The sequence below is a fragment of the Vipera berus genome (assembly GCF_964194415.1).
Source record: "Vipera berus genome assembly, chromosome: 1".
Classification (NCBI taxonomy): domain Eukaryota; kingdom Metazoa; phylum Chordata; class Lepidosauria; order Squamata; family Viperidae; genus Vipera; species Vipera berus.
The window spans coordinates 328,216,051-328,232,074 of record NC_138202.1 but is presented as its reverse complement, the minus strand read 5'-3'; the positions used below and the strand labels follow the sequence as shown (position 1 = coordinate 328,232,074).

General features: G+C 39.3%; 1 protein-coding gene across 4 annotated transcripts in view; it reads right to left on the bottom strand.

The window, feature by feature from the left end:
• The window catches only part of CCDC85A (coiled-coil domain containing 85A), a 179,808-nt gene that overhangs the window by 16,331 nt on the left and 147,453 nt on the right, over positions 1 to 16,024 (bottom strand). For 2 of the 4 annotated variants that reach the window (XM_081336984.1, XM_081336986.1), the window contains exon 4: positions 7,645 to 7,767. The exons of the other annotated variants lie outside the window; for them this stretch is intronic. In XM_081336984.1, coding sequence (XP_081193110.1) covers positions 7,645 to 7,767 — 123 coding nt within the window. The remainder of the gene's footprint in view (positions 1 to 7,644; positions 7,768 to 16,024) is intronic. 4 annotated transcript variants of the gene reach the window in all.

Here is a 16,024-nt window from a genome sequence, read left to right as displayed (position 1 = left end):
CCTAAATGAAGTAAATCATAAACCACTTCGGACCATCACCTCAGGATAAGACTTCCCTCAGCCTTTTCAACCTGTATTCACTGAAGTGCTTCCAGCTTCAGAATTGCCCATAGCAATTTTGGCAAAAGACCCGGAGGAGCCTCCAAGCTGGTTGCCTTTGAAGTAAGTAATCCTGCAGCTTTCGTTGAATCCATTCTGGAAATGTTTCAGCCAATGCTCTGGCAGAATGTTCCTGAAGAAGGCACTTAATAGTCTTCCCCCATGGCTCAAACTCAGAGAGAGAAGACTTAAGAAAATCCTTGAAGTGTAGGAAGATGAAGCCTCACAAGATCATAAACTTTTAGCATTATTATATGATTTTAGTGAAATAATAATAATAATAACTATTATTACTATTATTACTATTACTATTATTACTATTACTACTACTACTATTATTATTATTATTATTATTATTATTATTATTATTATTATTATTATTATTATTATTATTATTAAAACAACCTTGGAGGTCTTCTAGTCCAACCCCCTGCTCAGGCAGGAAAGCCTATACCATTTTAGACAAATGGTTGTCCAGTCTCTTCTTAAAAACTTCCAGTGTTGGAGAATTCACAGCTTTTAGAAGTAAGTTGTTCCACTGATTAATTGTTTTAATTGTCGGGAAATTTCTCCTTAGTTCTAGGTTGCTTTTCTCTTTCAATAGTTTCCACCCATTGCTTCTTGTCCTGCCTTCTTCAGGTGCTTTGGAGAATAGCTTGACTCCCACTTCTTTGTGGCAACCCATGATATTGGAACACTGCTATCATGTCAACTCTCGTCCTTCTCTTCATTAAACTAGACATACCCAATCCCAGCAACCATTCCTTATATGTTTTAGCCTCCAGTCCTCTAATCATCTTTGTTGCTCTTCTCTGTACTCTTTCTAGAGTCTCAACATCTTTTTTATATCGTGGTGACCAAAACTGGATGCAGTATCCAAGTATGACCCTATCAAGGCATTATAAAGTGTTATTAACACTTCACATGATCTTGATTCTATCCCTATGTTAATGCAGCCTAGCACTGTGTTGGCTTTTTTGGCAGCTGCAACACACTGTTGGCTCATATTTAAATGATTGTCCACTAGGACTCCAAGATTCTTCTCATAGTTACTACTGTTAAGCAAGGTACCACCTATACCGTACCTGTGCATTTGGTTTTTCTTGCCTAAATGTAGAACCTTACTTTTTTCTCCATTGAATTTCATTTTGTTAGATAGTGCCCAATGTTCAAGTCTGTCAAGATCCTTCTGTATCTTAAGCCTTTATTCTGGAATGTTGGCTATTCCTGCCAGCTTGCTGTCATTTGTAACTTGATGAGTTCTTCATCTAAATCATTGGTGAAGATGTTTAAGAGTACTAGGCCAAGAACATATTTTACAGTATATGTGGCCCAAGACAATTCCTCTTCACTCAGTGAGACTCAGGCAAGCCAAAAGTTGGACACCCATGCCTGAAATACTGGTTGCTGGGAAAACAGTGTAAGGGCCCTGTAACTCTCCACTGCAGCATGTGAATCTAGTTGGCTATTGTTAGACACATAGATTCATCTATGGCTTGATCCATCAGGACACTTATATTCTTACATAGGCCATTGCATAACTGAACTTGTTCCATCAGCACTGAACTACAGAAAACATACTTTAGGTGATGGAAAATCACAAAAGTAACTAGAGATGAATACATGAAGACCAACCATGAAGCAGGAATGAAACAACATTTTTTAATTTAAATTCTTTTTTACACACAAAATGCCATTACTGCTAGAATTTGTTGAACAAATCTAATAATGAACATGCATTTGGAAATTTTCTACATTTGTGATCTATCCTATTATATATAGAAGAAGAAGCTGAGCTGGAAGGCAGGGTTAAGTATGTCATCAGTTTAGAGTAACTGCATTGTCACAAAATAACTAAGTCCGGCCCCTTCCCCACTCTCCATGAATTCTGTTTACTCTTATTTAGCGCCAATTTATCTTTGACCTTTAGTTGACTAGATTCTCGAATTACAGGTAGTAATAATAAACTTTTCTGTGCTTTGAACTCAGTAAATGTTCCTGGTTACTCATGACTGACATTATGTGAATTCAAGTAATTGTATTCTTTTAAAAAATAATAATAATAGTAAAGTTGACGACATTGTAAACTTGAGGAACTTTGGTGAATTATTTTTTTAGATTTTAAAACTAGTATGTGCTATTCTCTAGAAATTTAAAGGTCCATAGTCAATTGTTCTTTTAAAGCTCATGTGCCACAATTAAATGACCAAGATGCCGTACTTAAAGAAATTACTGTCGTGATATTAAAGCAGTCCTGAGCTTGCATTTCACCTTTTGCATTCAAGCACTCATACAGGTCTCCTGCTTAAAATCAAGGCTTTTTTTTCTCATAGAACTCCCAGAATGGAGTTCCAGCATCTTTTTTGGATGGAACCTTGTATGGTAGGCAAGGCGGGTTGTATGACATGTGAGTTCCAGCACCTTTTTTTTTTTAAAACAAAAAAGCACTGCTTAAAATTATTTCATTTTAAATGCTAATAACTGATCAAACTGCTATTTCTATTACACAAGGAAATAATACAATATTACACAGTCCACGCTCACACTTGCTCATACTGTATGCAATCACTATTTTGTTTCTTATTGCTCAGACATGACCAAAGTTTGTCCAAGCGGTATCCATGGATGGAAACTGACTTTTTAATTTAAGCAGATTTTGCATATGTTGTGACCTATTTTAGATCCATTTTTATTGTCCCGAACCCTGTTGCTACTTTAATGTATGCTCATTCCTCACCATTTCCAAAACACCAAAAACGAGATGTTGTAAAACTGCTGTTGTAAGATAATTTCCTGAAAATGTTGTTTATTTCCTTACTATAAAGCTGATAGTAAGAGGCACATCTCTTAGAGGCCAAAAAACTTACCTGTTTATTTTGTATAACAGAGGAAGGCCACAGAAAAGAATGTACATAGCTTAGGGTTGAATTGTGGGGTCCTTTGTTTGTTTGAAGACATTTCATAGTCTTGTTTGCCTGAAGATGTTTTGTTACCAAACTACCATAAGTAACACTCTCACAAGCATTGATGATGTTATCTAGTTGGTAATGTGTGTTACCTAGTTGGCTAATGAAACACGTCCAATCAAGCAACCAAGTCAGAGAGCACAAAGAACTCCAGAGATAGCTAATTCAGCATTGTGTAATTTGGTTTATGCATTAGTTTTTCTCCAAGCATCTTTCCAAAGTAATAATATGCATCCACTAACTGCAAAACACAATATAAAATGACTGTAGGAATTTAATACCTTTCAAATAAATAAATAAATATATGTCAATTAAAAATTAATAATAAATAATAAAGACAAATAGAAGCTAATGAAACTGTGAACTTTGAAATAATCTTTCCCAATCTTATAATAATAGAGCCAAATGATTTGGAGCAGATTAAGGACAGATAAAAAGTATTTGTTCACATAAAATGTATTTTTAGATCTTTTTAATAATCTTTTATAATTAATTTTATTACATGCTTTTATCCAGCATTAGAATATACTCAATGTATTTTTATTGTCAGGTCAATATGATTCAGTTTTTCTGAAGATAGCTAGGTTTTGTTATACTGTCTGTGAAACTAGGCAGACCTTGGTCACCCATTGATTACATCATTAATTGTAATATATTGCTATGTCTTCTTGTGTTGGTCCTGTTTAGTTTTGTTTTATTTGAATGCTTAATTTATGTGTTGGCCTTTGGCTGTGATAATAAAAATTGAATTGAATAAAATGTATTATCAGTTTGTCAATCAGAATAGACCTGAAAGGAACCTTGGAAGTCTTCTACTCTAACCCCTTGCTCAAGCAGGAGACCCTATACCATTTCAGATAGATGGTTGTCTAATCTGTTCTTAAAAACCTCAAGTGATGCCTACAAGTTTCGAAGGCAAGCTGTTCCACTGATTAATTTTTCTCACTGTTAGGAAGTTTGTCCTTAATTCCAGGTTGCTTCTCTCCTTGATTAGTTTCCATCTATGGTGTCTTGTCTTCCCTTCTGGTGCTTTGGAAAATAAGTTGACTCTCTCTTCTTTGTGGCAGCCCCTCAAATATTGTTATCATGTCACCCCTAGTCCTGCTTCTCTCTAGACTGGCCATACCCAATTCCTGCAACCGTTCTTCATATGTTTTTGTCTCCAGGGACTTCTTTGTACTTTTTCCAAAGTCTCAACATCTTTTTTGTAATGTGGTGACCAAAACTGGATGCAGTATTCCAGGTGTGATTTATAAAGCAGTATTAATACTTCACGTGATTTTGATTCTATGCCTCTGTTTATACAACTAAGGATTGTATTAGCATTTTTGGCTGCTGGCTCATGTTTAAGTGATCATCCACTAGAACTCCAAGGTCCCTCTCACAGTTATAGTTTTTGAGCCAGGTTTTGCCTAATTTGTATTTGTACCTTTGGTTTTTCCTGCCTAGGTGTAAAATCTTGCTTTTCTCTACATTAAATATCATTTTGTTGGATAGGGCCCATTGTTCAAGTCTGTCAAGATCTTTTTGGATCCTAGGTTGTCTTCTATTCCTGCCAGCTTAGTGTCATCTGCAAATTTGATATGTTTCCCCTTCTATTCCCTTATCTAAGTCATTTATGAAGATATTGAAGAGTACTGAAGACTACTAGGCCTAAGACAGAACATTGTGGTACTGTTTACACTTCCCTCCATGTAGATGTAGTACCATTAAGAACTGCTTGTTGAGTATGGTTTGTCACCAAGTTACAAATCCATTTGGTGGTGATGCTGTCTATCACACATTTTTCTAGTTTACCAAGAAGTAGGTTGTGGTCTACTTTGTCAAATGCCTTGCTGAAGTCTAAGTATACTATACTAAGTATATTCCCTGGTCTACTAATTTAGTCACTTTGTCAAAGAGTGAAATATGATTGGTTTGGCATGATCTATTTTTAGCAAACCTGTGCTGGCTACTAGTTATAACTTTATTTGTTCCCAGATGTTCACAAATCTGTTTCTTTATTGTTTTTTATATTATATTATATTATATTATATTATATTATATTATATTATATTATATTATATTATATTATATTATATTATATTATATTATATTATATTATATTATATTATATTATATTATTATATTATATTATATTATATTATATTATATTATATTATATTATATTATATTATATTATATTATATTATATTATTATATTATATTATTATATTATATTTATTATATTTTTTCCAGTATCTTCTTTTTTTTTTAATCCCATTTATATCCCGCCCTTCTCTGAAGACTCAGGGTGGCTTACAATCTAAGAAGCACAAATCAATGTGCTTAGCAATAGCCTTCATTCTATGTATATGCCTGCTTATTAGGGCTTTCCCCCCCCAGCGGCATTTTTACAAAGTCAGCTTATTGCCCCCAACAATCTGGGTCCTCATTTTACCTACCTCGGAAGGATGGAAGGCTGAGTCAACCTTGAGCCTGGTGGGACTCGAACCTGCACTAATTGCCGGCAGCTGGTGTTATTTAAGGAGGCATTAGCCCACTGCTCCACCAAGGCTCATAGGTATTGATGTTAGGCTGATTGGTCTATAGTTTCCTGGGTCTCTTTTTTCCCCTTTTTTGAAGATGGGCACCACATGAGCTCTTTTCCAATTTTCTGGTAGTTCCCTGGTATCCCAGGATTTTTTAAAGATATGGTACAATGGTTCTGAGATAACACTGCCAGCTCTGTCAGAACTCTGGGATGTAATCCATCAGGTCCTAGTGATTTATATTAATCAAGGCCAGACAGGTGTTCTCTTACCATTTTCTTGCTTATTTTAATTTTTGTTTCTAGTCTGTCTTTTATAATTATGTTTTTGGTAGGTTGAGCTATAGTTTCCTTTTGCATGAAGACTGATGCAAAGAATGAGTTAAGCAGCTCTTCTTTCTCTCTACTGCCTGTTACTTCCTTGCCGTGTTTAGTGGACCAACTGCTTCCTTGAATTGCAAGTCTGTGTTCATTCTGAGTCTTTGCTTTCCTGACTTCTATCTTTCCAGATTCAGGCTATCTGCTGATATTCTGCCTTAGTTATGTGTCCCTCTTTAAATTTTTTGTACTTATCCTTTTTGTCTTTCAGTTTATCAGAGAGATCTTTGTTCAACCATACTGGTTTCTTCTTGGATTTCTTGTTTACCTTTTTCGGTGGTATTGTGTTGGACTGGGCTTTTATGATCATATTTTTCAGTGTTTCTCATGCTTCTTGAGTTGCTTTTCCCTTTAGGATTTTTATCCATGGAATTTTTCTTAGGCTCTTTCTGAGTTTGTTAAAATCAGCTCTTTTAAAGTTTAAGGCACTGGTTGGATTATATTCTATTGCTTATATTTGCATTATACTGAATTTAAATATGATGTGGTCATTCTCGCCCAAGGTTCTGGCCAAGGCTTTACTTTCCTAAAGTATGCACTGACTTTTAAGTTTTCTTTGAAAATACTTTAAAAACACTATGGTAGACAGGTTTACCAGTAGGCTATTATTAGCATGATAACTGAGACTTGCATGTTCAGAAGCAGTTTCAATTCTACACACCATCCTTCTGATTTCCACATCATCTTTAATTACTTCTTCATGCCATTGTATATTCCACCTGTTTCATTCTCATTCTGTATCATTCACAAATATGCTGTGAAATGTAAAATGGAGGCAGGATCATGGCACACAGTTTTCCTAATAAAATATCCAAAATATAAGGCAATACACTGGAAAATTACTTCCATTTGATGCAAAAACAACCTATTGCTCCAAGGTGGCAAGAGGCCAGATGTTTTGTAGATTACAATGTCCCACCACTTCTTTGCACTCTATGTCTTCCAATGGCCAGGGGTGTATCCTGCAGTAATATAGGTTAAAATCACTGTGTCGTAAGATTCAATATTTTAGTTTCAACTTATGAAATATACAACAAAAATATTTTTCCTTCATGACATCCTGTTTATAAGCTTTCCTGAAAGATGGTTACCCATTCTGTGTTGGAAATAGAATGTTAGACTAGATCATCTTGTATAGACTAAATCATCCTTGATGGTTTCAGTTACCAGATTTTGGAACTTATAGTTCAACATAAAGCAGACTGAAGAGGCTGGACTAGACAGACTAGCTGATATGACTTTCCATGTTTTTCCTCTGTAAATGTGATTTTCAGGATGTGAGGAAAAAACCCTATCCATATGATGTCTAGATGAAAAGACAAGACTCTTTGTAGCTCACTAATGCAAACCTTTCAAGCATGGAGGACAGCACACACTAGTTCACAACCCAAATCAAGACAGATTATAAATAATGATTTGTGAATAACATGTAAGAGATGAGAACTAGCATTTAGGGTATATTAAGTTTTCCCAGGACAGGAAGGCCTGGAGGAACATTGTCCATAGGTTTGCGATGGGTCGGACACGACTTCGCAACTAACAACAACAACAACAACAACAAAGTTTTCCTATGAAATATGCTGATGCTTTGAAAACAATGGATTATGGATGGTTACAGAACATACAAGTTGGAGATTTGGCATATGTGCCAAGCACAGCAAGGCATGTTACCTTGAGGGCATTAACCATCGCTTCAGGCTGCTGAGAAGATAAGGAGGCCTGTTCATTGAAGCTAGCTGGATGGCTCGGAGAACAGACATTCCCATCTGCCTCTGATGGCATCCTAATGGGATCCTTAGTAAAAAAAAATCAAAAGCTATTTAATAGTAAAAAGTAGGCCAAGCTAATCAAATAAAACAATTCCCTTACCCACCCTTCCTCTTTATTTTAATTTTCATTGGGCAAATTCAAAATCCATATACATGTACATGTACATGTACATACACACACACACACACACACACACAAAATTCTAAAACATGTATCATAGGCCCTCATAAATGTGGATGTTCCTAGTGCAACAAATGGTATTTGGGTGAAGTTTTTACAGTATATATTTCTGTCATATCACAATAGTGTCAGTCCTATCAGATAGACCAGCTTAAGAAACAGATGTGTCTGCCTAAAGCTACTTTTATTAGAACAGTTGTAGCACAGTAACAGAACCTTGAAGTTTGAATCTGCTACCTTTCCTCCTTCTTTTATCTCCAGGAAAATTGGGGAGGGGTCATTTATATAAATCTCTTTCTTGATATGGGCTCAAACTACATTTATCTGATTGTTTCCTTGGTAACAGATCTTCCCACTGTTCATCAAGACCATATTCTATAAGCTCTACAGATAACAACAAGCCTTCATTAGTCTTAGGAACCAAAATTTCTAACTTCAGTCCAATACAAATTATAGCACGTTTAAATCCTACTGCAAACAAGTTCAATTTAATATGCTTTATTAATTTTCACAAGATTTAAGCACAGCTAACTCCATGAAATTGAGACCCAGTGTTTTATTTTCACCAACACAACAGGAGCACATTGTATTAATATAAGATATGGTATCCATCATTATCAGTGAAAGGGAATTGGGTTTACGAAAAAGTCTCAGATCCAGTAACCTACACACTGTACATTAAAATGTCTGATTACAATCTCCATTTTCCGATGATTTTACTTGTTTTACACAAATCCCTCTGAAAGTAAAGTTCAAAATGCTTCCTGCAGTGTTTAAAGGAGTTCCAAGGTGAAACTGCAGTTGCTGGGGCAACCTAATCTAGCCATTTGCTTTGGTAAAATGCTAAAAATATCCTTACTGCAAGGAAGATAATAATAGCTTGGCTAGTCACAACCAAATCAAATCAGATCAGATTCTTCAGAGATGCTTGTGATATTATCAAACAGATTTTCTACCCTGCCATTTAATTAAAACACTGAGGAGAAACAGTTGTGGGGGAGGGGAAGGAGCAAACAATCTTAGTTAAGGATTGTCTTAAGTCAGAATGAACTTTTTTTTTCAGGCCAAGGGAGGGGGGGATAATTTTCCACAATGAATGAATGAACAAATGTAATATTTTGACTCACTAGTTTAATTGGCTTCTCTATCTAATTTTAGGACATATGTGAAGAACAGATCACATTTTAGTTCATATTTATGCAGAAATAATGAATATTCAAAAGCATTCAGAAATTTGCCCCCGTTTTTTGTATGGACAGTTTGCTTTTGTGCAAGTTCAATTCTTGCAAGTTTTGGAACATCTTAAAACTGTCTGAATCTAGCTCCTGCCTGTTATGTACTGGGCTTTTGGTACATCACCACGTGCGTTGCTGGAGAACTAATGGTCTCTGGTCCTGCAATTGGTCAGCTTTGGGCGGCAAGCATAGGTTCAATCTGACTGGTTGCTAACAGGAAGGTCTGGCTATATATTGTGGCAAGGTGCACCCAGGTTCTCAGTACGGTTCCAGCTTAATAAAAGAATGAGTTTCTCTGTACTCAACTGTGTGTCTTCATTCCTGCTAATCAGAGCCCATGACATAATAGTGGCGACAAGGATGGGATCCTGCTTCACGGCCTAAGGACTGAAGTCACGAGGGGTCGGCATTACTCACTGGTGGGAAGAGGCATCTTTCCCCCCCCCAGGCTGGCTAGTAAAGCTACACTAGCGGCCGCATGCTCAGAGGATGCATTCCCTGAGCCTAAGAAGCAGGATCCAACAACGCAGGAATCGAGGAAAAGATGCTGAAGGTTGGCAAACTCACAGAGTTTGACATTAAACATCCAGAAGATTGGCCGTCTTACCTCTCACAAGTGGAGAACTATCTATGAGCAAACCAGATTGCAGAGGAAGGCCTAAAAGCTGCAACATTGCTGTGCATGTGTGGGCCAGCGACTTTCGATCTAGCGGAAAATCTCTTCGTGCCAACACCCATTGAAGCAGTATCGTTTGCTGACCTTAAGAAGAAGCTGACCGGGCATTTTCAGCCAAAAATGTCAGAGATGGCATGGCGTTTTAAATTTGACCAACGAGTGCAGCTTCCCAGTGAGACAGCATCAGAGTTTATCGTGGGCCTAAGGCAGGCCGCACGCCTCTGCAAGTTTTTGAACTTAGAGGAATGTCTGAGAGAACAACTCGTCTGTGGTCTGAGAGACAGAACCCTGCAGCAGAGATTGTTTGCCAGACCAAATCTCACATTCGCCGAAGCACAGGACGAGGTCATGGCTGATGAAGCAGCCGGAGGAGCTGCACAAACAGTGCAGCCCACCAAATCTTCAAAAATAGAAGATTCCGTCCACCTTGAGGTAGCCAAATGCAGCAGAGAATTGTCAGAGGACGAAGAACCTGAAATAAACAAGCTCCAGAGACCACGGCAACCAACAAAGAGAGAACGATTACAAGGTAGTTCTCTTACCTAGATGTAAGGGGTGCAGAGGCAACCACTCCTGCGCCAATTGCAGATTCTGTTCGGCCACGTGTAGAGCTTGCGGAAGGACCGGTCACATCGCGGTGGTGTGCAGAGCCCGCCAGAGAGACAGGCCACCCAAGCACCAGTCGGAGGAACTGACTAGGGAGAGGTACTGGGGCCCAGGGTCCAGTTAGTGTGGGGTTCTTCAGGAGCCGGAGAAGCGTTTGCTTGTCGCCCCCTTAAGCCTAAACTCAAGCTCTTGGTAGAGCTACAAGGAGTTCCATGTAAAATGGAATTGGACTCCAGCTCGGCGGTCTCGATCATCTCGCATGACACATTCAACTTTGTGTGCAGACGCAGCAACCAGTGGGCTAAACTAAGGCCCTCAGATATTATTTTAACAGATTTTCAGAATGCTCACGTTAAAATTAAGGGTGAAGCCACCTTATTGGTAAAATTTAAAGGGTTTTTGGGGCACCTGGATGTCATAGTAGTAGAGGGCCAAAGAACAAGTCTTATTGGACTTGATTGGTTTGAGGCTTTGGGCATTCAAATAACAGGCATTAACTGGACACAAACAGCAGACCTCATGGCTGTTTGTGAGGAATACGCGGATGTTTTCGAGTCAAAACTGGGAACGTATACTGGGCCACCAATTTCTTTTAAATTAAGATCCTAACATTGTACCAATTAGGGTCAAGCCTCGCAGGGTTCCTTTCGCCTTGAAACACAAAATCGATTCCAAAATCGATAAGTTAGTAGAGCAGGGTGTATTACAGCCTGTTGATGGGGGAGAGTGGAAAACTCCTATTGTCACCCCACTAAAGCCCAACGGGGAGGTTCGCATTTGCACAGACTACAAATGCACTTTAAATAAAGCCCTCAATCAACATGCATACCCGGTCCCAATAGTCAGCCATATTCTAGCCTCTTTGCAAGGGGGAACCATTTTTGCTAAACTTGATTTAGTGCAGGCGTATCAGCAACTGCCAGTAGACGAGGCCACAGCCACGGCTCAAACAATAATAACTCATAGAGGGGCATTCAAAGTCAAACGCTTGCCGTTTGGAGTCAGCATTGCACCGGGTATTTTCTAAGGGATTATGGAACGCACACTTAAGGGTATACAGGGTGTCTGTCCTTATTTTGATGATGTTCTCATTGCCAGGGAATCCCCAGAAGTATTGGCCAATAGGCTCAGGGCTGTTTTGCAAAGGAATTTTTGGGGTTCCATATCGATGCTAGTGGAATTCACCCTGCTGATTCAAAATTAAAGGCCAATCAAAATGGCTCCTAGGCCAAAATCAAAAGCAGAGCTGCAAGCATTTTTGGGCTTCCTGAATTTTTATCACACATTTCTACCTCATAAGGCTGCAATAGCAGAGCCCCTGCACAGGCTACTTGATAAAAAAGCCCCTTGGAAATGGACTGAATTACATGAAAAAAGTTTCCAGGATCTCAAGGCCCTTCTTTCAGAAAAGTCACTCATTACATTGTCACTCATTACATGGAGTCTAAACCTCTTGCATGTGATGCATCTCCCTATGGGGTGGGGGCAGTCTTAAGCCACATAGAGAAGAATGGGAAACAAGTTCCTATTGCATTGTATTCTAGAACCTTATCTGCTGCTGAGCATAATTATGCGCAAATTGATAAGGAAGCTTTAGCTATAGTGGCTGGAGTCAAGAAATTTCATGATTATTTATATGGCAGGGATTTCACTGTCTACACTGACCACAAACCCCTTTTGGGGCTATTCACAACAGATAAGCAAACTCCCCACATACTATCTCCAAGAATGCTGAGATGGTCTATATTTTTGTCTGCATACAAATTTAAGTTAATTCACAAACCTGGGAAGGAAATGGGCCATGTAGATGGCCTCAGCAGACTACCACTGCCACTAATGCATCCTGATCCAGCTCCTGCTGCTAAAATATTATCCATTCAGGACTTGCCTGAGTTTCCCCTCCACGCTGGGGATATTGCTGCTGAAACTGCCACAGATAAAATTCTGAGCAGAGTACTGTCATGGGTATACACGGGCTGGTTGGAAAAAAGTCCAGGTCCTGATTTCCAAAGTTATTTTGTCAGGACACATGAGCTGTCTGCACACAAGGGCTGCATATTATGGGGCAACATCATTATCCTAAATCATTGAGGGACAGAGTTTTACAATCCTTACATGAAGGCCATCCAGGCATTGTATGGTTGAAAGCCTTAGCTAGAAGCTACCTTTGGTGGCCTGGCCTAGATAAGGCTGTAGAGGATCAAGTTCATGGGTGCTATATCTGCCAGAGGTCTAGGCCTGAAATGCCTCCGGCCCCAGTTCATAGGTGGGAGGAAACATATACTCCCTGGTCCAGGCTTCATATTGACTACGCTGGGCCTTTTCAAGGACAGCTTTTTATGGTAGTAGTGGATAGCCATTCAAAATGGCTGGAAGTAGTTCCAGTCCCTAATATGACTACTGCTAGGACCATCCAGGTGCTGAAAAAACTCTTTGCAACACATGGATTGCCTGATGTTTTGGTTTCTGATAATGGGGCTCAATTCACTGCTGCTGAGTTTCAGGCTTTTGTTAGAGCTAACCTCATCAGACATGCAACATCTGCACCATTTCATCCCTCTTCGAATGGACAAGCTGAACGCATGGTGAGGACAACAAAGGAGGCACTCAAGTGACTGGCATCATAGACTGGCAGATTTCTTGCTCAGTCAACATTCTATACCCTGTACAGCTACAGGTAAAAGTCCTGCTGAGCTTTGTTGGGGAAGGCACTTAATTACTAAACTAGACAGGTTGCATCCAGACAGAGTGGCATCCGAAGCCTCTAGACCACAGGTCTGCAACCCGCGGCTCCGGAGCCGCATGCGGCTCCCAGTCATCTGCCACGTGCAGTCCAAAAAAAAAGTGGGGCTAAAAAAGTTCAACCAATCAATTCAAATATGCAGGGTAGGTGCATATCTCGCCTTGGCTCCACTCTTCAGTCAAACCCTGTTCTGCGCATGCGCGCATGTACGCACATGCGCACACATTTTGCGGCTCCCACTTTTTCCTTTTGTGAGGGAACCGGTTCCGAGTGCCTCTTTCACTGTTTCAGGTTGCTGACCCCTGCTCTAGACCAAAACCCCTCAGGGGGCTGCAAATAGGTGATTGGGTTTGGGCCAGAAACTATGGGCCTGGAAATTTGTGGGTTCCTGGTCAGGTGACCAAAGCATCCGGACCCCTATCTTACAAAGTGGGGTTGGAGGGAGGGCGACTGGTCAGAAGAAAACATTGACCAACTTAGGAAGAGGTTTCCAGAATGGTCACTAAGTGAGGACTATGGCACAAGTCCCTCCTGAAGTCCTCAAGCTGGCAACCAAGCCAGCCCACACCAGAACCACCAGGGTTTTCCTTTCTCAGTGGAACTTGATTCCAAGGAGGAACATGGCAGCTCAGAAGTGCAACATTGGACCCTTGACCAGGCGAACCAGCGGAATCTCAGCGACCGCTGTGCCAACTCTGAAAAACAGTCTGACTCTGGGGTGGGCCCACCTGGAGAGGCCAGCCAGAGCATTCCAATTCCCCTGGACAACGGAGCACAAGGAGACATGGGTCTACCCAGCCCACCAGGTAAGCTGGTAGACCACAAAGTTACTGGAACTCCAAGGTGTGAGTCTTCAACTGTGTGTCTTCATTCCTGCTCATCAGAGCCCACGACATAATACTGCCCATTAGCTCTGTCCCTATTTTACAAGAGTTTGCCTAAGTGGAGCAGTGGGCTAATGCCTCCTTAAGTAACACCAGATGCCTGCAATTAGTGCAGGTTCGCATCCCACCAGGCTCAAGCCTTGATTCAGCCTTCCATCCTTCTGAGGTAGGTAAAATGAGGACCCAGATTGTTGGGGGCAATAAGCTGACTTTGTAATAATGCCGCTTGGGGGGGGGGGCGAAAGCCCTAATAAGCAGGCATATACATAGAATGAAGGCTATTGCTAAGCACATTGATTTGTGCTTTAAATTGTAAGCCGCCCTGAGTCTTCAGAGAAGGGCGGGATATAAATGGGATTTTAAAAAAAGTAGTAATTGCTTAGGCATTTTATTATGCAAGTTAAAATAAAGTTTTTCTTATTTTTAATAAAGCCCATTTTAAATCACAAGATAAGGCTGATGTTCTCTAGCCACGTATCTCAAAGCTATTGGGGCCAGATATATGTTACAGAGTTGATTTTACTTTTGTTATCTCTATTATGCCCAGTTTATGGCTGAATAAATTCTAAGGCTGCAAATCACATGCTGTCTTCCACCCACCCCTGACCCTGGGAAGATGGTGATGGCAGTGGCAAACTATTATACCAATGTAGCCAGACACTGTGCCATGCACCCCAGGAGAAGAGAGTTGGAAACAAAAGGGGCAGGTGGAAGAGTCACAACTTTTTCACCCACAGCATTGCCCTCAAAATGTCAACTATTCACTACTGCTGCTGTCAAACCCCCACAAAGCAGAAAATATGCTCAAATTCTACTTGAATTGAGCTCCAAAGAGATTTGCAAAAAGGTAAGCTATCATAATATTGTGTAAATGTCTCCAAAAATTGGTGTCATAGCTGCCTTTCACTCAGACATTTCCCGCATCTGTCTCACACACTCTCACACAAATGCACTTGAAGCACTGTCAAAACAACTAAAATTACAAGTATAGGAATGTACATGCTAAATTTCAGTGTTAAAAAAGAAAAATATGTATAAATGTATGTATGTACAGTATGTATGTATGTATGTACTGTATAAATATAAACAGGGAAAGGGATCTCTTACATAATGAAATAATAATCTTTTTATGGGGAACAAGAGAAGAATAGTTTGATTAACTTTAGACCTAGTTGATGGTGGGCCAAATACCTAATTGGAGAATAATTGCAATGGTTGTTCAAAATCTGGGTAGCAGAAGGACCACTTAAACCTCAATCGAGAGATGATCTGTAACTCTTATGACCTGCAGAGAAAGATTCATCATTTTTAAAGTCCAGCCGATGATGATCAATACAAGTTTGGTGCCAAAGGATTATCTATAACTAATCATTGTACTTCTATATTCTGATACTAAAGCAATAAGAAAGATATTTTTTAAAAAAATATATGTTTTTAAAAATATATATTAAAAGGCTGCATGATTTCCTTTCAGATGCAGACCACATCACTTTATCAACACTTACAGGACTTTGTACTCTCCAGGCTAAGGTAATAATAATGTTTATTATAATTATTATTTAAGCAATACTTGCTGCAGTAATATTTATCAAATTATTTGCCTTCAAGAAGACATTAATTTATTTGCTAAATAGCAAGCCCGTTTGGCATAATACCAAAAGTTATACAATATAAAAATTTCTAGTTCTTTTCTTGGGCAATTGTGACCAGACATTCTGTGGATGTCCTTATATGTTTTTCCGATATATTTATAAAATATATATGGATGTCTAATTCAAGCAACATGATTCTTTGTGGTGGTGGAGGGGGGGTACAAAACAAAATATAGGAGAAAAATCAGACATGTCATTAAATAGAACTAAAATAATTCTAAAGGTGGGGGGAGGGTCATTCCAAAGGGCAAGGATAACCACCAAGAAGGCATACCTCCTGGGTCTAATAAGGTGACATTGTTTCA